At 37.5% G+C, this 24,921-nt stretch overlaps 2 protein-coding genes across 2 annotated transcripts; both read right to left on the bottom strand.

Annotated features, from left to right (window-relative positions):
- Positions 1-7,908: 7,908 nt before the first annotated feature.
- Positions 7,909-8,997, bottom strand: LOC107787062 (PRA1 family protein B4-like). Its single transcript, XM_016608581.2, has one exon. The coding sequence runs from the start codon at positions 8,830-8,832 to the stop codon at positions 8,167-8,169; it is 666 nt and encodes a 221-aa protein (XP_016464067.1). The 5' UTR covers positions 8,833-8,997; the 3' UTR covers positions 7,909-8,166.
- Positions 8,998-12,017: 3,020 nt separating this feature from the next.
- Positions 12,018-14,892, bottom strand: LOC107787063 (uncharacterized). The gene is made up of 3 exons (XM_016608582.2): positions 14,690-14,892; positions 12,620-12,820; positions 12,018-12,317 (listed from the first exon to the last, which is right to left on the bottom strand). Exons 1-3 carry the CDS (start codon positions 14,798-14,800, stop codon positions 12,282-12,284), a joined length of 348 nt encoding a protein of 115 aa, XP_016464068.1. The 5' UTR covers positions 14,801-14,892; the 3' UTR covers positions 12,018-12,281.
- Between the last annotated feature and the right edge of the window lie 10,029 nt (positions 14,893-24,921).

Below are 24,921 nucleotides of genomic sequence, written 5' to 3'. Positions count from 1 at the left end.
AAATAACCAGAGTAATTTTCCTAGCTACGCTCTTGCTTAGAGCTCATTATAGAGGGCTTTTTATGGAGATGGTCTATGAACCATTACCCAAGCTCACAGTTCAAACTGTTTTTACCATAATTTTAAATATTTTTTTAAACTATTACGTAATCTAAACGTATTTAATTTTTTATTATATGTTTGCTGGCACGTGCCCATGTTGTCCAGCCAAAGGCCCAATGCCCTAATCCTATTCTCTTTTGGTTTCTATTCCTATTCAGAATTGGATTCGATGTTTATTTCTATTTAGAGTTAATTTTGGCTTTAAGAGAAAGCACCACTCATGATTTATAAATAGTAAAACCTTGAAAAATTATTATATGCTCATTGATACAAGTCTTTGAAAGACTTAAGCACATAAGAGTTATTTTTGAGAGAGCTTTCATCAAGAGAGAAGAGGGAAGAAAAATATTTGTTTTGCTGCAGATTTTTATTTCGACCATTCAACTTCCAATTATGTTTACTAATTTGTTAACCGTTGGATCGGGCTGACATTTCGAATGAGTGTTCATAGCATCTTGGTATTTTATTTGAACGGTAGAGATCGAATTTGGAGGCCCGTAGCATCTGATTTAGAGCCCTGAATAGCAGCTCTAGTTTTGTGACTTCTCCTCTTTTTTCAATTGATTTGTCGTTGCTCTTGTTGCTATTGTTGCTCCGTATTTAGTACTTATTGTGTAGCCAATTTGAAAAACTTTTTTAACCCTTTTATTATTATAGTGGAGCTTTTTGGATCTTTGTGATCCCGTAGTGTTTACCTTCGATTTGAAGGATTTTCCACGTTAAAATTTGGTGTTCTTTAGCTTCTTTAATTTTGAGCTTGCATCTTCCTCGATATAACAGTGGTATCAGAGCCTAGGTTATTTATTCAGGTTTTTACGAAATGGAAGCGAATATGAGCAAGATGGTATGTTTAAATGGGAGAAATTATAATGTTTGGAGAAGCAAGATGAAAGATTTGTTGTTCATGAAGAAGATGTATCTACCCGTTTTTGCAGCTCATAAACCCGAGAGTATATCTTATGAAGATTGGGATTTCTAGCACCAAAAAGTATGTGGATATATACGACAATGGGTTGAAGATAATTTTCGCAACCATACTGTGAATGAGACACAAGCGAGATCATTGTGGGAAAAGCTAAAGACTCTTTATGCTTCAAAAACTGGGAACAACAAGTTATTCCTGCTAAAGCAATTGATGACCTTTAAATACAAGGGAGACAGCCATATCCTTGATTACATAAATAATTTTCAAGGCGTCCTTGATCAGCTGTCTGGAATGGAAGTTAATTTTGATGATGAGATACAAGGATTTTGGCTTCTTAATACTCTGCCAGACTCTTGGGAAACTCTTCGTGTTTCTTTGACAAATTTAGCTCCTGGAGGTAAGGTGACCATGGAATATGCCAAGAGTGGTGTGTTGAACGAGGAAGTAAGGAGAAAATCTCAGAGTTCGTTTGTCACGCCCCAAAATCGAGGAGTGCGATCGGCTCTCGACCGAGCAAGCCTGTTAGATTTCATTCTATCCAAACTCATCCACGAATAGAGATAATACATATCTTCATTAATTAGACGAAAATGTGTTCATGTCTACAATACCAATTCAATTCCAATAGTTTCATCATTTTTAAAGTCTCAAATGGACTAGTAATACAACCACAACATAATATAGTTTGTCTTTCTCCAGCACCAATACACAAACCCACACTATGTCTACGGAGCCTCTATAGATAAAGAAGAGTACAATGATAATGTCGGCAACAAGGCCCCGGCTATACCTCAAACAGAATACACAAAGTATAAAAGATTCATGACCCCGGAATGAAGTGGGGCTCACCAAGTCAGCTGGGAAGAAGGTGCACTGCTATCACTGACCAATATCTTCTGCTGTGGAACCACCTGCATCCATTGAAAGATGCAGCGCCCCCGGCAAAAGGGACATTAGTACTGTCGAATAGCACTAGTATGTATAACTAAACACCCTCTCAATAGAATGACAAATAATACAAACAAGATTATCATAATATCAATGAAAGCCTTAATCAACATCAAACCTCAATTTAGGATCAAGACAGTGTTCAAATTAATTTTCATATCTCACATTGGGAGATTTTTAGTATCGATATACCATTGTCCACAATACCATTATTCACAATACCGAGCACGGAGTCCGATCACGATCCGATCGGCTAGGTTATCTCAGTAGAGACATCAACCATAATTTCTCTCAATATCAATACCACCGTCTTTAACAGGAGTCTGATCACGACCCGGTCGGCTAGGCTATCCATTAGGGACATCGACCAAAATCACAATTTTAATTATAATTTCCAGCACAATTACCACCATGTGTGCGGCATGGTGTCCGATCACGACCCGACCGGCTAGGCCGTCTTATTTGAGACATCAACCTTTTTATATCAATTATCGCATTTCATAATACTTTCACATCTTTTCATTTCATTGGCATTAGTGGCCATAATTATAAGATCATTCTTGGCACGTTGGCCATATTCAGTATTTCATGCTCCCATTATCAATTTCAAATATCATCCTCATCATCAACAATAAACACAATTCAAATCAAAGTGTGTAGTACACATGTGAGCAATTTAGAGTCTAATGCACATAGAGATATTTCACAAAATTTGACATAATAGCCTTCATTTGAACTTGACTTAAAGTCGAAACATTGTTAATGCATAGCCCATATTTTAACACATCCTCAATTGGTAACATAACATGAATAGAGTATTTGGGATGCTTGTTGAACATATATCTTTCAACCTAATCTTACTCGGAATAGCCAATTTCATAATGGATCACTCGGGACTTACATAATTTACATGAATATCGTGGGATTCAATTCTAAGAGAAGAGTTTAGCCAAAATACCTCACTTGAGCTTCCTTACACTCTGAATGTTCCGAAATTCTTAGCAACTTCAATCTATTGTAGAAATATAATAAATTGAATCAAAATTAGGAAGATGATCATGGTTCTAGCTCATTTGAGTATTTTATCAAACACTAGGTGTGCATAAGGTTTCAAGATCCTTTTATGGAGGATTCCATTATCCCACAACCCAATCTTTACCATGCTTAGTTCAACAATCTTCCTACACCCCTTGATATCACATGCATGTAAAATAATCAACTCTGATGCCCAAAAATTATATTGCTAATTACCCATTTTCAGATAATTTCAAAATTAGGGTTTATGGTGTAGAATCTTACCTCCAGGATGAACACCTAGTGAGCTTGCCTTCTTAATCTTTCAAAACTTGAGCAAGAATTGAAAAATAATTATTGAAGAACACCTTCTCACTCTAGGGCACTCTCTCTCACTCTAAAATGTCAGATTATATCTCAAAAATAGCCCAAAATATGTATTTAACGGAATAGGGTCAGGTTTTAAAAACCCAAAAATGGAGCTCCGGAACAAGGTATGCGATCGCATATATGCGGACCGCATATCGGTCACATAATTGGTTATAAAATAGCCAAAAAAAATGTCTGTGTATGCGGTCACTATGCGGTCGCATAGTCGACCGCATAGTTGCTTCCAACTGACCCAATTAACTGCCTCACTCTGCGGCCGGCTCAGACTTTTTGGGTTGAACAATGCACCGGAAAGTAAAGGAAAATTTTTGGCGGAAAAGTGCATTTTTGTGGTCCATTATGCGACCGCAGAAAATACATAAGCCTAGTCCGGCACCATGAAATATTATTTTCTTTGCAAATTCTACCGGACTTTACACTTAAGTACTTTAAAATTTTTCGGGGTGTTACATCGTCCTCACAAGTAAATATCTTAGTTACAGAAGACCAGGGGAGAGATAGAACAAGAGGTTCGAGGAATAGAGGTAAAAGTAGAAATAAGTCAAGATCCAAATACCAAAATATTACATGCAACCACTGTGGCAAGAAAGGACATATCAAGAGGTTTTGCCACAAGTTGAAGCAAGACATTAGAGAAGGAAAGAAAGTTGAAAATAACGAGAACAATGTTGTTGCTATTGTTCAAGATGGCCTTCTTTTTGCTTATGATGAAAACTTCATCAATTTGGTGACCTATGAGACAAGCTGGATAGTAGATTCTGGAGCTACCTCACATGTCACACCAAGAAAAGACTTTTTCTCATCTTATACTACTGATGATTCTTGAGTGTTAAAGATGAAAAATACCAGTGAAGTTAAGGTGTTTGGTGTTGGCACAGTTTGTTTGAAAACTAATAATGGTTCAACGTTAGTTCTTCAAGATGTCAAGCATGCTCTAGACTTTCCTTTCAATTTGATCTACGCAGGAAGATTAGACGATGTAGGTTACCATAATGTCCTCTTTAATGGCCAATGGAAGCTCACCAAGGGTTCATTAGTAGTGGCTCGAGGAGTCAAGTCTTCTCAATTATATGTGATACACGACTCTATTCTTAATGACTTCATAAATCTGGTGAAAAGTGATACTTTATCATAATTGTGGCACAAAAGATTGAGTCATATGAGCGAGGGAGGGATTACGTGTTTGGCTAAGAAAAGTTTGCTTTCAGGAGTGAAACAAGCAAAGCTGAAAAGGTGTATCCATTGTTTAGCTGGCAAACAGAAAAGGGTTTTTTTTCATAGCCATCCTTTTTCAAGAAAGTCCGATTTATTGGAGCTAGTACACTCTGATTTGTGTGGTCATTTTAAAGTAAATTCAAAAGGTGGTGCACTTTACTTTGTGACCCTCATTGATGATCATTCTTGTAAGCTCTAGTGTATCCTTTGAAATATAAAGATCAAGCACTTGGCGTGTTTAAGGAATTTCAGTCCTTAGCTGAGAGACAGATGGGGAAGAAATTAAAATGTATTCGCACTGACAATGGTGGTGAATATTGTGGTCCCTTTAATAACTATTGCAAGGAACAAGGAATTCGTCATCAGAAAACTCCGCCCAAGACGCCTCAATTGAATGGTTTGGCAGAGAGAATGAATAGAACTCTAGTTGAGAGAGTTAGATGTTTGCTTTCAGAAGCTAAACTTTCAAATACATTTTGGGCGGAAGCACTTAACATTGTTGCCTATGTTATCAATTTGTCTCCTGCTATTGTTTTGGATGGTGATGTCCCAGATAGAGTTTGGTTTGCCAAAGATGTTTCTTATGATCACCTGAGAGTTTTTGGGTGTAAATCTTGTGTGCATTTTCCTAAAGATGAGAGATCGAAACTGGATGTCAAAACTAAGTAGTGCATCTTTATCGGTTATGGTCAAGATGAGTTTGGATGTCATTTTTATGATCCAGTTGACAATAAAATTATTAGAAGTCGTGATGCAATATTTTTTGAAACCCAGAATATTGAAGATATTGACAAAGCTGAGAAGATAGATTCTCAGAGTAATGAGAGCTTAGTTGATATTGATCCAGTTTCTATTGCTAAGGCATCTATTGCACATGAAGGAACCCAAAACAATAATGAAGATAGTGATCAAGATCAAAATGATCATCAGGGTGTAGATGTTATGGATGCTTCAGTTGATGAAGTTGTGGTTGATCATCAACCAATTCCTGCTCAGATAACTACTTCGAATGCTCCTGAAACATCTCTTAGAAGATCTACAAGGGAAAAGCAAAAATCAATACGCTATCCTCCTAATGAGTATGTACTTTTGACTGACATGGGAGAACCTGAGAGCTGTGATGAAGCCATGCAAGATACTCACAAAAATCAGTTGATAGAATCCATGGAAGATGAGATGAAGTTACTCCATGAGAATATCACATATGAGTTAGTGAAATTGCCGAAAGGTAAGAGAGCTTTATCTAACAAATGGATATTCAGAATAAAGCAATATAGCCATACCTCTACACCTAGGTACAAGGCGAGGTTAGTTGTTAAAGGTTTTGGCCAGAAGAAAGGAGTTAACTTTGATGAAATTTTCTCCCATGTTGTGAAGATGTCTTCTATTCGCATGGTTCCAGGCTTAGCCGCGAGTCTAGATTTAGAGGTTGAGCAGATGCATGTAAAGACTGCTTTCCTTCATGGTGATTTAGATGAGAAAATTTATATAGAGCAACCTGAGGGTTTTGTAACTAAGGAAAAAGAAAATTATATCTGCAAATTGAAAAAGAGCCTGTATGGATTGAAATAAGCTCCAAGGCAATGGTATTTGAAGTTTGAATCTGTCATAGAAGATCAAGGGTACAAGAAAACTTTTTCAGACCACTGTGTATTCTTCCAGAAGTTCTCTGATAATGATTTTATTATCTTATTACTTTATGTGGATGATATGCTTATCATTGGCAAGAATAAATCCAGAATTACAGTCCTTAAGAAGCAGTTGAGCAAATCGTTTGCGATGAAGGACTTGGGGACAGCAAAGAAAATCTTGGGCATTCAAATTCACCGACAGAGAAATAGAAAAGAGTTATTTTTGTCCCAAAAGCAATACATTGAGAAGGTACTTAAGAGGTTCAATATGACAGATGCAAAAGTGGTTTGTACTCCTCTTGTTAAACACTTCAAATTAAGTATTAGTTAGAGTCCATCTACAGATGAAGAGAAAAATGAGATGTCTCGTTTTCCTTACTCTTCTGCCGTTAGTAGCTTGATGTATGTTATGGTTTGCACTAGACCAGATATTGCGCATGTCGTTGGTACTGTTAGTAGATTCCTTTCTAATCCTGAAAAAGAATATTGGGATGCAATAAAATGGATATTAAGGTATTTGAAAGGTACTGCAGATTTAAAGCTGTGCTTTGGCAGTGGCAAGCCTGAACTTGTTTGTTACACAGACTCTGATTTAGGATGCAATCTTGATAATTCAAGATCCACTTCCGGTTATTTGATCACTTTTGCAGGGGGGACTGTTTCTTGGCAATCTAGACTATAGAAGTGCATAGTTATATCCACCACAGAAGCCGAATATATTATTGTCATAGAAGGTGTCAAAGAACTATTATGGATGAAGGAGCTTATTAATGATCTTGGCTTTGAGCAACCAAGGTACATCTTATCTTGTGATAATCAAAGTGCTATCTATCTCACCAAGCACTCCACTTTTCATTCTAAGACCAAACATATAAATAGAAAGTATCATTGGATAAGAATGATCGTGGAAGAGAAATTATTTGAGGTTGAGAAGTTACACACTAATGAAAATCCTTCGGGTATGCTGACAATAGCGGTGGTTGCAGATAAACATGAATTTTGCAGAAAATTGGCAGGCATGAAGCCTGTCAATAGTTCCTCTACTTGAAGACACATTTGGCCCTTTGGCTGGAGAGGGAGTTTATTGGGCACATGCCCATGTTATCAGGCCAAAGGCTCGATGGCCTAATCCTATTCTCTTTTGGTTTCTATTCCTATTCGGAATTGGATTCGGTATTTATTCCTATTTATAGTTGGTTTTGGCTTTAAGAGAAAAACATTACTCATGATCTATAAATAGGACAACCTTGTAGAATTGTTATATGCTCATTGATACAAGTCTTTGAAAGACTTAAGCACATAAGAGTGATTTTTGAGAGAGCTTTCATCAAGAGAGAAGAAAAATATTTGTTTTGCTGCAGATTTTTATTCCGACCAACCAACTTCAAATCATGTTTCCCGATTCGTCAACCGTTGGATCGGGTTGAAATTTCAATTGAGTTTTCGTAACATCTTGGTTTTTGATTTGAACAATGAAAATCAAATTTGGAGCCCGTAGCATCTGATTTCAAGCCCCGTAACCCTCTTATTATTATTATAATAGAATTTTTTGGATCTTTATGATCCCGTAGTTTTACTTTCGACTTTCATGTTCATTACGACCTCCGATTTCAGATCGGGTTACTCAACCGAGGCATGTCTACAAATAAAAAAATGTATTCTAAAAACATAATAAGAAATGAATTAATCTGAATGATTTAACATCATTTCGTATAACAAATTACAGAAACAAAATCCCCAACAGATCCTCCCTATTATACATTTCCAATTTTTTTTTTAAACAAAAACATTAAGAACAATCGAAGTAAAATCCTATTCGTAATATATTCTCATCTCATATTGATCGTTCCCTTTATCTACTAAAATTCCAATACCTTTTAAAAAATTACCCCAACAGAACCACTATCAATCTCCTTGGACACGAATACGACGTCGTGCACCTCAAACCCTAGCAGCAACAGCTGGGCCAGCGGCGGCCGCGGACAAGAATGAGAGGAACCCAGTGGCCGGAGACTCTTGCTCGTCAAGGAAAAGATCTTCCGGAGCCCTAAAAGCAGCATGGGTACACACAATAGCAAGACCAACCATAAGAGCTGAAACAAGGACCGATCCAACACTAGTTAGAAAGATCACGACCACCGTAGAAACAATAAGAACCCCAAGCGTCTCACGTTCAGAAAACTGCCGACCGAATAAGACCAAAGGCGGATCCGACGGCCGGAAAAGGTAGAGGAAAAGCCAAGCGGCAAGGAGACCGGTGAGGAGAATAAGGGAAAATGGGTTTGTGATTAGGGAAAAGGCGAGAACAACGGCGATGAGGGAAAGGTAATTGGTACGGAAGTAGGAGTAGTTTTTGCGAATACGGAGGGTGGCATCGGAAACGGATTCGGGTTTGGAGAAGGCCGAACGATCAACAAGTTCCGACCATGGACGGCGATTGGAAAGACCACCTCGGATAGTGTCGGAAATGCGGTTGATGAAGGATCGGAGAGCGGGTGTGGGACCCACGCCGGTAATGGTTTGTTGGGTGTTCTCGGAGGTGGTGGTGGTGGTGGTTTGAGGGTTGGAAATTGGAAGAACTGCTGGTGATGAAGCGGCTGCAGCCATTGTTGTTTGGGATTGTGAGAAGAAATTGGAAGTTTGTTTGGTGAATTGATTTATAGGGAAATTGAGGATTTGCTTGATTTGTACGATTAGAGAGGTTGACTGATGGAGAAAGGAGATCCAATTTTTGTCGGTGGATCTCTCAGTTTCTTCAATGAATTTCTTATTCCCCGGTTTTTCTCATTTATATAGCATACGATTTTTCTTGCTTTCTTTATTTTTTTATTTTGACAGGAAATTTAGAGGTGGATGTTGTTCAAGTTGTTTTAATTACAAAATACGGGTGAAAGAAGAACGATTTAATCATTTGCTTTAATACTAAACATCAGAAACATTTTAGTTATTTTTGGATTAATATTGAACATTGATTTTATTTATTTTATTAAGCACATATTACTACTACCTTTGTCCTCTAAACTAAGGTTGTCTTGCGTCCCGTCCCAATTAATTCTAAACGAGATGGACCCATGTTAAACGGGACACGGGATGAGACATGATAGCCATTTCGTCCCGTTTGTCCCGTCCCGTTTCGTCCCGTCCCACCTGTTCTGTCTCATTCCGCCTGTCCCGTCTCATCCCGTCCCGTGTCCTTTTTTTTTTTTTTTTGAATTCTAATCGTTGGACAACGGCTCCAATTGCTTACTAAATTTTAGAAAAATTTTATTATGCTACAAAATAATTTTTTGGTATATATTATCCTACTGTTACACAAATATTATGGTATACTTGTGGAATTTCTGTTGTATTTGGTAAGTATAAAACTAATCCAACTAATGCATCGGCCATTAATGAAATAATTTCAAAATTTAAAAAATATTTTTTCCATATTCCCCAAGTTTATTTAATTTTTACTATACTTAACCCATCTTTAAAATTAAGAGATGCAAAGGGACTTGTTAGTAAAATTTATGAGAATTTAACAATTCAAGAAAATGAACAACCATCTCTCGAACACTGCCAAGCTAACATATATTCTTATGTTAGATCAATGTTTGATAAATATAAATCTATGGAAACAACAGGTGGTGAAACTGCTCCTTCTACTTCTAAATCTAGAGTAGAAGTTCTATGGGAAGATATGGATGATATAAAAGGTTTTGATTCCTCTATTGATGATTAACTTGATTCTTATCTTAATCAAGGATTGGAAAGTATTAAAGACGAAGAAAGCAACGAACAATTTTTGGCATGGTGGAGGGAGCGTGACAAGACTTTTCCAACACTTTCAATAATGGCCCGAGATATCCTTGCTATTCAAGCATCATCAGTAGCATCGGAGAGTGCTTTTAGCACGACAAGATTTCAAATCGGAGATTATAGACATTCATTAGCGGAGGACAGCCTAGAGATTTCCGTATTATTCAGAGATTGGATTAATTCAGAAAGAAGAAATCTTGGTTTTGAAAAATTAACCACTAGGGAAGAAGAAGAATACAATGAGATACTTAGCACTGGGAGCGATGACGGCATGGAACTCATGGAACATCAATCAACATTGCCAATTCCAGAACAATGTCCGAGAGAAATTATAGATAAATTACAACGAAGTTATATAGGAGCTTACAAATATTAGTATGATAATTTGTAATTGGCTACTAAGAGGCCTAGTTCAAACAGGAACCTTCCTAGAAGGTGGCTGCGTAGATTAGGTGCTCTTCAAAAGAATTATATTTGTATGTGAGATTTGAAAGTTCTATTAATAAAATAAAAGGCTCTAAGCGTTGAATTTTTTTTATGAATTGTCTTACACTCTTACTTGGTTACTTAATGGCTTGAAATTATATTAAATAAATTATAACTCTATTATAAATTTACAATTACTAGAATATTTCATTACAGATCTTTTGTTTTAATATTTGATAATTCTTTACTTAGTTTCCTAATTTCCGTTTAATTTTTAAGTTTATTAAATAAGTCAAAAGACTAGTTGTTGCAAACTTTAAAACTTAGTTATTGTCAAAAGAATAGCCGTTGCTAAACTCAATGCTTAAATAATTTTTTTTTTAAAACGGCACTTAAGGCCCGCGAACCCGTCCTGTCCCGTTTGTTAGCGGGACGGAATGGGCCTACTGTTTCGTCCCGCCCCGCCACCGTCCCGTTAATTTTTTCCCGTCCGGTTGGACAGCCATACTGAAAACAATGACAGGAGAAGTACAAGAATAAATACTTTGGTATTTTACAATTGAAAATATCTAGAAGATGGTAATGGAGTAATCGATATAATTTTTGTGCAAACATACAGTATAAGAAAAGCTTTTTCCTTCTGTGCCCTGTCTGTACCCCTTGTTACTTTATGGTGAAGTAAAACTTTGCAATTTCACAAAAAAACGTTAACCACAGTCCACAAATATACGTGAAGCTGCAAAGGTCAGCGTTCCCTAAAACAAAAGTTTTAGCTTTATTTTCAAGGGAACTAAATCAATTTGTATTAAGTTACGTAAATAGGGGAGCTTAAACCATGTGCAACATAGAATAACCTCCTCCCTCAACGAAAAGATATAATCGGTTGAAGATTACACAAGTAATCCACATATTGAGCTTTGGAGAAGAATTAGCTTGTCCTCCTGATTTGAGATTTACAACAATAACAATAACCCAGTATAATCCCACTAGTGGGGTCTGGGGAGGGTAGTGTGTACGCTGACCTTACCCCTACCCTGAGGTAGAGAGGCTGTTTCCGATAGACCCTCGGCTCCCTCCCTCCAAGAACTCCCACCTTGCTCTTGGGGAGACTCGAACTCACAACCTCTTGGTTGGAATTGGAGGGTGCTCACCACTAGAGCAACTCACTCTTGTCCCTAATTTGAGATTTAAAGGGGAAAAAACAAACAAAAGATACTTCGAAAATGAAAGCTAATAAATCATCACGAGATAAATCAATGCACCAGTCATATCACCCGCAGAAGATTGAAAAACGAAGCTAACAAGAAATAGTACAATACTGAGCTCGTGAAAGGTGTGAAACAATTCTGTTAACAAGCGAGTCATAGTTTAAAAGGCAGATTTTGAAGCCTTCATAACAAAAGTATGAGGACAACGAACCACAAGTGTAGGCTATCTTTGATAGGAATGCAACAAAATGGTGTAGAATAGATAAATAAAGAAAATATAGATAAAACAAGCACACGAACACATGCGAACATCTTACACGCAAACAAAAAGATCTCAGCGATGACAACACAAGTTGCTTTAGTTCCAAGAATGCAACTTAATATCATGGCATTGCATAAGAGTGCTGATAGCTCAAACTTTCTATTCAAGACAATGTTTCCAAGATCAAATATAGGGCTTAGAAGCAGGATAATTCCATCAGTCACAACAAGGACCAGACATTCATCATTCCAAGTAGTAACAAGAAAAGATATAGTATCAAGTTACTTGGCAAATACAGATCCAAGCACATACATACAGTTCATAAGTGGCTCAAAGATGACCAATTGTGAAATAGAAATTCAGAAGGTAGATCCATTCCAGCCAAAGAAGGAACCCTGCAAAAAAGAGAAGCAGTCATCAGTTTTGTCAAATTTAGTAGGGCAAAATAATATATGACCGACGCCCCTAAAGTAGAACATTATATTTACTAATATTTAAGGAATCGGAAAAGCATAAAACTTCTCCTCGTGTTCTTAGACAGTGAAAAGTTTAATTACATGATCTAGCACTGGTGTAAAGCATGCAGACATTGTGCATATTCTTGACTTTGGTGGGCCTAAACAAACAGGAAGAATGCAATGAGAGAGATGCGGGGAATTTACCCATCCTTGAAATATTAAGAAGCCAAGCACATTACCTTAGTATCATAGAATTTCAGGAAAAATCGAGATTTGGGGATAGACAGTTTGGTCTCAAGTATGGCAGCAATTGCAGCACTGAGCTTCTTGTTAACATCAGCATTTAAGCCCCCAATGGAGACCAACTCACCATAGGCAGCCGGTTGTTCTGTACCCCCAAAAGACATGGGAACAGATCCCTTCAACACAATCATGACATACTGCACAACGAAAGCGATCTTAATGTACTACAGAGAAACCACCCAAAACAGACAACGCCACTAAAACATGTCAATCGAGCTTCTGTATAGAGAGTACAAGGCAAAAACATAGAAAGAAGCTACTTACTTAAGTATTCATCAACGAATGCATTTGATACAAATAGGTCATCACTTTCTACTTAGTTAGGGGCTATTGGAAACAACCTCTCTATCCTCACAAGGTAGGGGTAAGGTCTGCGTACACACTATCCTCCCCAGACCCCACGGTGTGGGATCAGTGGCGTACACAGGATTTTACGTAAGCGGTGTCACAATTAATCGGTAGACGGTGACTCATAGAAGTTAGGGGAGATGACAAGAGAGATGGAAAGCCAAGTAGAGTAGCAGTAAGCCAACACATTAAAAAATAGCAAATCGTAAAACTTATGCAGGCATATGGTATCGAACACCCGACCTTCCGTTTGAGAGATAGACGCTGGACCACTGGAATGAGACTTGGATTTGATAAGTGGTGTCACTTTGGTTATTTTATCTCTTATTTGTTTTTATATATCCTCTACCATAAACAAATTTAGTTAATCGATGAAGCGGTGTCACGTGACACCGCTTGGGCCTACGTGCATCCACTCCGTGTGGGATAATACTGGGTATGTTGTTGTTGTTTCTACTTAGTTAGATTTAAGAATTCGTCAAAAGCCAGAGACTGATTCTATCGTAAAACTAGCTTTGAGAAACGCCATCAAAACAGCTCCTTTGTCCTCCTCACTCAATACCTAACATTCCAATGCTTATTCTTGGCCTCGCCTCTACGGCTCTACCAACAGTTTTCTCGGTAACAACATACTTTTCTCCTCTCAATTTTACGGGCTCTTCCGCTCTTGAAGTTTATTGTCAGTCAAATTCATAATCAGGTTGATTGGTTTGACAGATAGGACTGAGAGGAAAGGAATGAACAAGAAATATTTCCAAGCTACTCTTTCCTTTCCATCCTAAATAATCGAACTTGGATAGGATTGTTTAGCATATTGCAAATGATTTTAGTTATTCAAGATGTTAAGGTTGCCCTTTCTGATCCTTGATTTTCATTAAGGCAGAGGTGCAGTGAACAAACAATGGCAAATTAGCAAGAGTAAGAATCATGAAACTGGAGTCAAATATTTGGTAAACGAGCTCAAGCAATTATCAAACACGCATTGTGCCAAAAGATGAGCATTCAATTAGGAGAAAATAGTATTTTTCGTAAGTACAAGCTTAGGTTGTACATTTAGACAAAACTTTGGTCAATGTCCAATTAAAAAAATCAAAACATAGTAACCTTCATAAGGTTCATAGGTTTGTCTATTGCACTGGGACACAAATTCATATATGCAATAACAATTACTTGGGTGCAATAACAATTACTTGAGAATTTCTAGTACTACTACTACAACAACAACAACAACAACAACATACCCAGTCTAATCCCACAAGTGGGGTCTTGTGATGGTAGTGTGTACACAGACCTTAACCCTACCCGGTTAGGCAGAGAGGTTGTTTCCAATAGACACTCGGCTCAGAATTTCTAGTGCTAGAGAACCTTAAATACTGGACTAAGACGAGTTACATTGTCGACCCCAACTAGCTTGGATTGAGGCATAATTGTTCTATACTAATTTTATAATACTGTACTATTTGGAATTTTGGAGTCAACATAAAGTGTACAAGTAACTCAAGCACACAGAACGACACCAAATAAAATACACACATATAAGTGAACACCTGTGCATATATAAGGCTAAAAAAGAGTGATTCAATGAAAAATAGTACTTATAATTTAACATTTGTGCATTTGAATTTAAGATTTAAAAAAAAGGGAAGGGGTAAACATACGGCCTCTGGTTTGCCGATGAGTTTGGCAACAGAAGAGGTAGCTTCAGAAAGAATAGAGGAAGTATCAACTCCCTCTAAGTTCACGTTTGTTGAAATGTTAAGGCACGGCATTTTTCTTCTTCTTCTTCTTTTCCTCTTCTCTGTTCTGTGAAACCCTCAAAATTAACTTCGAATCTTCCACAATGCCTATTTTTCTCCACCAAATAAAAAGATTGGGCTTTCTAGTAACACTGTATTTTGTGTTTGTACCCTAAAGTACTGACCTTTTGCACTTTGCTTCACTGCTTTTTGATTTTTAATGAATAAACCCCTAGCTTCTTTAGTTTTAAAGTTCTTCTCTAGGTTTTGTTTTGTAAAATTAATTTCCCTAGTAGTTTATGGTATTAGGCTAAGGGCCAAATATATCCATGTACTTTTGAAAATGGTGTAAGAATATCTCTCGTTATACTATTGGGCTATATATACCCTTCTCGTCATACTTTGGAACAAATATACCCTTATTTTGGATGGAGTGCCACGTGGTAGCACCAGATGAAAACGACCTCATTTCTTTTTTTTACCCGATCCATTTTAAAAAAACCCACCACCCGATCCGTTTTAAAATTCATTTTTTTAAAGCATATATTTTGTAAAAATTGGAATTTCTTTTTTGTAAAAACTGATAAAAAAAAAGAAATTTGTAAAATATATATTTTTAAGTCTTTTCAGTTTTTTTAAAGTATTTTTTTTGTAAAAACTGAAAAAAAATATTTTTTTAAAATATCAGATTATCAAAAAAAGAAATTTATAATATATATATTTTTCAGTTTTTTCAGTTTTTAAAAGATAAAAATATTTTACAAAATCTTTTATTTTCCAGTTTTTACAAAAAGAATACTTTAAAAAACAAAAAAAACTGATAAAATATATATTTTGCAAATTTCTTTTTTCCAGTTTTTATAAAATATATATTTTTTAGTTTTTAAAGCATTTTTAAAAAAAATATTTTTTTGTAAAACTGAAAAAAAATTCAAAATATATATTTATTAGTTTTTTCAGTTTTTTAAAATATTTTTTTTTTGTAAAAACTAGAAGAAAAAAAAAGACTTTGCAAAATATTTTTATTTTTTAAAAACTAATACATACGTAGTCCATTGGATTAGGAGAGTTTTTTTTCCAGTTTTTACAAAAAAAATATTTTTTTTTTAGTTTTTACAAAAAAAATACTTTAAAAAAACTGAAAAGACTTAAAAATATATATTTTGCAATTTTTTTTTCCAGTTTTTGCAAAAAAAAATTCTAGTTTTTGTAAAATATATGCTTTAAAAAAACTTATTTTTTAAACGGGTCGGGTGATGGTTTTTTTTAAAACGGGTCGGGTAAAAAAATGGGTCATTTTCATCTGGTACTACCACGTGGCACTCCATCCAAAATAAGGGTATATTTGTTCCAAAGTATGACGTGAATGGTATATATAGTCCAATAGTATAACGAGGGGTATTCTTAGACCATTTTCGAAAGTACATGCATATATTTGACCCTTTGCCGAATGAATTTCCCTTGTAGTTTATGGTATTAGGCTTATCTCACTTATTCTGATTTCTTCCTAATAACAATACCTTTTTTATTAGGGGCGTACATGAACCGGGTTGGTTTGGTTTTTATCACAACCAAATCAAACCAACTATATCGGTTTGGTTTGGTTCGATTTTGCAGGGTTTTCGGATTTTTTGAATTTTTTATTGCATAAATATTATTTCAATCTTACTTTGTTAAGTTTTTTATAAGTAAATATATATTTAGTAAAAATTAAAAAAATTGACAAATGTATGATCTATTAACATATTCTTATAGGAAAAGTTTCTTAGTAACATATGATAGTTATTTTTTTAGTCATCTGACAATATATAATTTTTCGTTGATGTACACTTTCAAGGTTAACTGAATTTAATAATTAAATATAAAATCAATATGATACCTATATAATAATATGTTCTATTTAATTTTAAATTATCAAAATACCACTTCAAATTCGAAAAAGATATAAGAATGTAATAGATCTTGACATATGAATATGGAAGAACAAAGAGATTGATACATTTCACTAACACTTGATAAGAAAGTGATCATACAACCCATTATTTAAAGCTAATAAAGATATTGCACTTCATATTTTACTAAATATTACATTCCATAAGAGAATCTTAAATATTTTTAGATATTTTTTAAAGAAAATTCTATGAAAATTCTTAAAAGTATATATAAAAATTATATATTTATATGTCGGTTTGGTTCGGATTTTTTACTCAATACCAAACCAAATCAAACCAAACCTAGTCGGATTTTTTAATCGATTTGGTTTGACTTTTCGGTTTGGTGCGGTTTTCCGGATCGATTTGTACACTCTTACTTTTTATCATTCATGTAAAAATAAGAAAAATATTGTAGCTTATGCTAGAATTTGAACTCTGATCTCTTGTGATATGTTCTAACTTTTTCTTCTTTAGTTCTTTAACAACTATTATTTCAGGAGACTAGCAAATTTTCCTTGTTTAATTGTAACGATGAAATTTTAAAATTTAGACTCCTTTTGTTCCATTTGATTTAATTTTTTTTTTGTTGATCCGAAAAAGATTGATACCTTGTATGTGCTCTTTTAATAATTGACATGATTCATGTGAGCCTCACTATAAGAGTACTTTTGGTAATTTTTGTATATTAAAAATAACGTGACGGAATTATTCCTTATTTTATAAACCACGCCCCTGGTTTAGTGGCGCTAAATAAATTGAGACCGAGGTGTACTATTTTACGTTATCTTGAGTTAATAAATTTTCTTTTAAAATGCTAGGAGTCTTATCTAAAATATGGACATTTGAAATGAGTTAGTAAATAAGAATAGAATCCTATAAAAGTAGTTTCTCTTCTTCCTTACCCAAATCAACACGTAATACTTTGTATCTCATCCTAATAATTCTTTGATCAAATGTTTTTAGATTTTACTTTACTAGATAGTCAATGTGAGAAAAATGACAACGAAAATAAAAGATTTTAGTCTTGGGGAAGCATAAGAGACATCTTAGTGAAGGAGACACTGACATACAGATCATGACACTAACATATACAGCAAGTCAGCAAGTAAAACCCTTCTCTTTAATTGTTAATTTGACTGTATAAAAAGCCTATTAAAATCCAGCCAATGTTATCTTCTACTCTGTTTGCATTCTTTGCTCTCTTCTCCATCTCTAGTCACATATAGCAGCCCCCATCGCCACAAATATTTCAAAATATTGTTGGACATACTTTTTTGTGTACGGTCAAAACCGAGTTTACCCTTCGTATGACTAATCAAGATTGAAACATGATGGTCCGAGCTTCATCATTGTAATATCGAGCCATGATGCGAAGTTAGATTGTCGAGCTCGAGCCCCAGAGACCGATCAATATCGAGATCGGCCAAAACCGAGCTCAAGCCCCAGACCGAGCTCGAGACCCAGAGACCGATCAAGATTGAGATCGGCCAAGATCGAGATCGAGCCAAGAAACAAAAAAGCCGTTATAGCCACAATTAGGGGGAGAATCTCGGCGGAAATCACGGCGCAAATCAAGGAGAGACTAATTAATTAATCTATCATAGGATCCCCACTATGTATTTTTAATTATATCCAAAATAGAATTTCCCCATTATATTAAGGGTTGTTACCATTTATAGAAGGGAGGTCAGATTCATTGAGATTTATAGAACATAAAGCAAATACTATCCTTTTCTGGTTTGATATTTGATCATATTGTTCTTCTATCAATCACCCTCCATTCAATTTGGAGAAGATAAAACTTGAAGGCTTGAGCTAACTAATTCATTCGGTTTGCATTCTTTTCTTTTACAGCTAATTTTAATATTCATTTACTTATTTTTCCCAATTTGTACCAAATTATACCACGTATCCTTAGAACTACGTATAAATTCAATTGCTATCCGTTTTCCGGGTAAACAGTTTGGCGCTCACCATGGGGCTAAGGATAATAGTGATTATTTGATACAAATCTCTGTAAAACATACTATTTTACACTTGCTCTTGGAAGTGTCTTTGATTTCAAGCTGAAAATGACTAACTCTCAGTTAATGGCCCTACCTATCGACAATGAATCTGGCCTTCAACATGAGAATAACAATGTGACGCCCGGGGATGAAAGGTCGCCCGTTGACCCCGTTGGGACTCGGGTCGTGGATCCAATTGACGTTAATTCGCATGTGGCCATCGAAGCGAACCAACATTCCGGCCCCGAAAACAACATTCATGGTGGAATTCGATATGCAGTTCGAAATACCCAAAATATTGGAGAGGACGGGATCAACCTGCGTATGATTTTCGAAATGTTGCAAGCTCAACAAGTAGCGATAGCTCAGTTGCTGATCCAAACCCAGGCACCAAGCAGGCCTGAGCCCGGTCCACCCCAAGAAGTCACCCACAGAACGGGCCCAACTATAGTATGGTCAAATAAATAAGAATCGAGGACTAAACTCGAAATTATATAGATGCTCGAGGAACTGACAAAACGGATAGAGTCAGGAGAAAATAGGATTGAAGCAAACGACAAGAAAGTAGAAACTTATAAATTCAGGGTTGATCAGATCCCGGGGGCACCACCAATATTGATAGGTTTGTATTTCAAAAAGTTCGTACAAAAGCCTTTTCCCCTGAGCGCAGCTCCCAAACTGATCCCCAAGAAGTTCCGCATGCCCGAGATTCCTAAATATAATGGAACGACCGACCCCAACGAACATGTCACCTTTTACACGCATGCCATTAAAGGGAAGGATCTAGAGGACGACGAGATCGAATCCGTATTAATAAAGAAATTCGGGGAAACATTGTCAAAGGGAGCAATGATATGGTATCATAATTTACCACTTAACTCTATCGATTCTTTTGCCATGCTTGCAGATTCTTTTATAAAAGCACACGCTAGAGCCATAAAGGTCCAGACCAGGAAGTCAGACCTTTTCAAGGTAAGGCAAAAAGAGAACGAGATGCTAAGAGAGTTTGTATCTCATTTCCAAATGGAACGAATGGATATGCCACCGGTTACGGACGATTGGGCCGTTCAAGCTTTCACCCAAGGACTAAACGAACGAAGCTCGGTGGCTTCACAACAGTTGAAGCAAAACTTGATTGAGTACCCGACTGTTACCTGGGCCAATGTATATAATCGATATCAATCGAAGATTAGAGTCAAAGACGACCAGTTGGGGGGCCCTTCTGGATCCGTTACCAAAAGGGACATCGGTCGATAATCGAGGTTGAACATGGACCGATACCACCCGATTAATAGAGATTGTAGGGGCAGCGGACCAGGGCACAACCTCGTACGAGGTGAAATGATAAGCAATCGAGGCCAAGGGTCTTGAGGGCTTATGAGCAAGAATGGTTTCGACAGGCATACCGGACCTAAGGAAGCATCGCGGTTGTCAGAGCATAACTTCAACATCGATGTATCCTCCATCGTATCGGCTATCGGATGCATCAACGATACTAAATAGTCTCGAACTATGCAGACCGATCCAACCCAGAGAAATCCCAATCAAATGTGCAAGTATCATGGCACCCATGGTCACAGAACGGAAGATTGCAGGCAGTTAAGAGAAGAAGTAGCCTGGTTATTCAATGAAGGGAACCTTCGACAGTTTTTAAGTGGTCGGGCCAAGAATCACTTCAAAAATAGAGAGTTCAATAGACATAACGAATAAGAAGAGCCACAACACATTATCCACATGATCATCGGAGGGATCGATGTCCCCCAAGGGGCCAGTGTTTAAATGCACTAAGGTGTCGATTGTAAGAGAGAAGTGATCTCGAGCTCACGATTACATACCAAAAGGAACCTTGTCCTTCAATGACGAAGACGCAGAAGGAATCCTGCAGCCCCATAACGATGCACTAGTAATATCTGTACTTATGAATAAAACTTAAGTTAAGCATGTGTTAATTGATCCAGGTAGTTCGGCCAATATCATTTGATCGAGGGTCGTAGAGAAACTCGGTCTACAGGACCAGGTCGTGCCCGCAACCCTGATACTAAACGGATTCAACATGACATGTGAAACTACTAAGGGTGAGATAACTCTTCCAGTAAACGTGGCAGGAACCGTCAAAGAAACGAAGTTCCACGTGATCGAGGGAGACATGAGGTGTAACGCCCTATTAAGGAGACCGTGGATCCACAATATGAGAGCAGTACCCTCGACCCTTCACCAGGTTCTAAAATTCCCAACACCAGAGGGAATCAAAACGATCTACGGGGGGCAACCAGCCGCAACAGAAATATTTGTCGTCGACGAAGTGATTCCGATATCATTACTCCCATCGACAAAGGGGTCAAATTCGAAGGTAAAATAGGATACCAAATAGCAATCACAAATGACAGCCTCGACCCAACTAGAGAAGCATGAGACTGACTAAGATGATGATTATGGGATCCCTTGATCCTTCGTGGTCCCCGATGATGCTGATGCTACCAAATCAACGGTCGAAGAACTGGAGCAAATCACACTAATCGAACATCTGCCGAACGAAAGGTATACCTGGGCACAAGGTTTAATCCCGAGCTCAGGAAAAATCTTATTCAATTTCTTATAGATAACATGGATTATTTCGCTTGGTCCCATCTTGATATGACAGGGATCCCACCAGAAATCACCACTCATATACTAAGCTTGGATCCAAAATTCCATCCGGTGAAGCAAAAAAGAAGGCCCCAGTCCGAGGTTAAACATGCCTTCATCAAGGACAAGGTAACCAAACTTCTCAAAATAGGATCCATTCGGGAAGTAAAGTACCCTGAATGGTTAGCAAACATGGTGGTAGTCCCTAAGAAGGAAAACAAACTTAGAATGTGTGTAGATTATAAAGATCTGAATAAAGCATGTCCCAAGGATTCTTTTCCTTTGCCTAATATCGATCGTATGATCGATGCCATGACTGGTCCACGAGACTCTTAGTTTTCTCGATGCCTACTCCGGGTACAACCAGATACATATGAACCTGGAGGATCAGGAAAAAACCTCGTTTATCACTAAGTACGGTACCTACAATTATAATGTAATGTCATTCGGTCTAAAAACATTTGGTGCAACTTATCAACGCCTAGTAAACTGATGGTTCGAAGAACAAATAGGGAAATAAATAGAAGTTTATATTGATGACATGTTAGTCAAGTCCCTTCGAGCAGAGGACCATTTAAAGCATTTGCAAGAGACTTTCGATATACTGAGAGAGTACAATATGAAGCTCAACCCCGAAAAGTGTGCATTCGGGGTTGGCTCAGGCAAGTTTCTTGGTTTCATAGTGTCCAATCGGGGGATCGAAATCAATCCCGATAAAATCAAAGCTATCGAGGATATCACGGTAGTGGATAATATAAAGGTCGTGCAGAGGCTGACGGGGCGGATAGCTGCCCTAGGACGATTCATTTCGAGATCCTCAGATAGGAGCCACCGATTTTTCTCGCTGCTTAAAAAGAAGAGCAATTTTGCATGGACTCCGGAATGCTAGCAGGCCATAGAGGAATTAAAGTGGTATTTATCAAGCCCGTCGTTGCTTCACACCCCGAAAGTGGACGAACAACTTTACCTGTACTTGGAAGTCTCAAAGATAACGGTAAGTAGAGTCCTGGTTCGAGAAGAATAAGGTACGCAATTCCCTGTCTATTACATAAGTCGGACCTTAGGTGAGGCCGAAACTAGATATCCACACTTAGAAAAATTAGTGATTGCTTTAATAAGCGCCTCTAGGAAACTAAAACCATATTTCCAATGTAATACAATATGTGTTGTAACAACTTATCCTCTCCGAAATATTTTGCACAAACCCAAGCTTTCGGTTCGATTGGCCAAATGGGCCATAGAAATCAGTGGGTACGATATTGAGTATCGACCCCGAATTGCCATCAACTCTCAAAATCTTGGCGGACTTCGTGGATGACTTTATGCCGGCCTTCGTACCTGAGATTGAAAAGAACTACTGATAAAATCGGGTACATCTTCAGGAGTCTGGACCCTCTTTACGGACGGTGCTTCGAACGTGAAGGGGTCCGGACTAGGCATCGTACTAAAATCACCCACATGTAATGTAGTTAGACAGTCAATCAGAATTACAAAAATTACTAACAATGAGGCTGAGTTTGAGGCCATGATTGCAAGTCTCGAACTAGCTAGAAACTTGGGAGCGGAGGTCATAGAGGCTAAGTGTGATTCCATCCTCGTGGTTTCTCCAAGTTAACTGGACTTTTGAAGTCCGAAAAGACCGAATGCAGAGGTACTTAGATAAACTATAGGTGACTCTACATCGATTTAAGGAATGGACCTTGCAACACGTACTTCGAGAATAGAACAACGAGGCTGACCCTCTTGCAGACTTAGGTTCATCGGTCAAAGACGACGAACTCAACTCAGGGGCCGTCGTACAACTCATGAGATCGGTAATTGAAGAAGGTCACGCCAAGATAAACTCCACAAGTTTAACCTGCGATTGGAGAAATAAATACATAGAATACTTAAAGAATGGGAAGCTTCTGTCAGATCCAAATGAGTCGAGAACTCTGCGTAAAAAGGCAACACGGTTCATTTTGTCCGCAGACGGAATGCTATTTAGAAGGACGTTCGATGGACCATTGGCAATATGTTTGGGACCAGGAGATACCAACTATATCCTACGGGAAATTCACGAGGGCACTAGTGGAAATTATTTTGGTGCCGATTCGTTGGTCCATAGAGTAATCAGAGCAGGGTACTATTGGACCGATATGGGCAAGAATTCAAGGGAGTTCATTCGGAAATGCGACAAATGCCAAAGGCATGCGCTCATGATTCATCAACTCAGGTTACTACTTCACTCGGTTCTGTCCCCATGGCCCTTCATGAAATGAGGAATGGACATCGTTGGCCCTCTCCCGTCGGCCCCAGGTAAGGTTCAGTTTATTTTATTTATGACTGATTATTTCTCTAAATGGGTTGAAGCATATGCTTTCGGAAAAGTCAGAGAAAATGAAGTCATAGACTTCATTTGGGACCACATCATATGTCGATTTGGGATGCCCTCCGAGATTGTATGTGATAATGGAAAACAATTCATCGGCAGCAAAGTAACTAAATTTCTCGAGGATCACAAGATCAAAAGGATCCTATATCATCCCAGCGAGAACGGACAAGCCGAATCGACTAACAAAACCATCATCCAAAATCTTAAGAAGAGATTGACCGACGCCAAAGAAAAATGGAGAGAAATACTACCCGAGGTTCTATGGGCATACCACATAACATCGAAATCCAGTACTGGAGCAACACCATTCTCGTTAGTTTATGGCGCCGAAGCTCTGATCTCGGTCGAGGTCGGAGAACCTAGCATCAGGTTTCAATATGCAACAGAAGAGTCGAATAACGAGACCATGAATACGAGCCTAGAATTGTTGGACAAAAGACGTGAAGCCGCTCTCGTCCGATTGGCCACCCAAAAATAACGGATCGAAAGGTACTACAATCGAAGAGCCAATCTTCGATATTTTAAGGGGACTTGGTGATAAGAAAAGTCAACCTCAATACCCAAAAATCGAATGAAGGGAAGCTGGGTCCGAACTGGGAAGGACCATACCGGGTTCTAGAAATTATCGAAAAAGGATCCTACAAGCTCGGCACGATAAATGGCGAATAACTGTCAAGCAATTGGAATGTATCGCACCTAAAACAATAATACTGCTAAGGTACGGCCCCTCCCATTTTCATTTATATTTTAAACTAACCCTTGCAGGTGTTCGGCTAGAAACAACGATTGATTCTTCCACACGAAGCCTTTAGGTCTGAAAGCACGTATTGCACTCTTTTTCTCTTAGACCAAGTTTGTCCCAAATGGGTTTTCCGGCAAAGTTTTTAATGAGGCGACCATTGATCGTGCTAACTTAGAATAATTCAATAGTATCCGAGGCCTCTTTACAATCAACCTCGAATACTAGGGGGCATTTGCCCTCGGATATCAACTTTGATGCGAGGAAGTTACTTCATGGAAACAGGGTCTCGATAGGAAAAATTTGTAAGGGCCAAACCGTCAAACGAACCATGCCCGCGTAGTTTGCTCGAGCCCCGGCACAGAACATATATGTATGTATAATCATTTATAAAGAGAAGCATTTATCTTTACCGATATCTCGTGCCTTAGAAAAAAATTTCTACTTTATAATTTTATACTCTAGATCTATTATGT

The sequence above is a fragment of the Nicotiana tabacum genome, chromosome 24, assembly GCF_000715075.1.
Source record: "Nicotiana tabacum cultivar K326 chromosome 24, ASM71507v2, whole genome shotgun sequence".
Lineage (NCBI taxonomy): Eukaryota > Viridiplantae > Streptophyta > Magnoliopsida > Solanales > Solanaceae > Nicotiana > Nicotiana tabacum.
The sequence above is the reverse complement of the archived record's forward strand: the minus strand, read 5'-3'. Positions and strand labels throughout refer to the sequence as shown.

What these genes read in the sequence shown, in the direction of transcription:
- LOC107787062 (XM_016608581.2), bottom strand. Translation starts at nt 8,832, where the DNA reads ATGGCTGCAGCCGCTTCATCACCAGCAGTTCTTCCAATTTCCAACCCT.
- LOC107787063 (XM_016608582.2), bottom strand. Translation starts at nt 14,800, where the DNA reads ATGCCGTGCCTTAACATTTCAACAAACGTGAACTTAGAGGGAGTTGAT. An exon ending in TCATCGGCAAACCAGAGGCC is followed by an intron (nt 12,821 to 14,689) that starts GTATGTTTACCC and finishes TTCGTTGTGCAG; the next exon opens with TATGTCATGATTGTGTTGAA. An exon ending in TGAAATTCTATGATACTAAG is followed by an intron (nt 12,318 to 12,619) that starts GTAATGTGCTTG and finishes TCTTTTTTGCAG; the next exon opens with GGTTCCTTCTTTGGCTGGAA.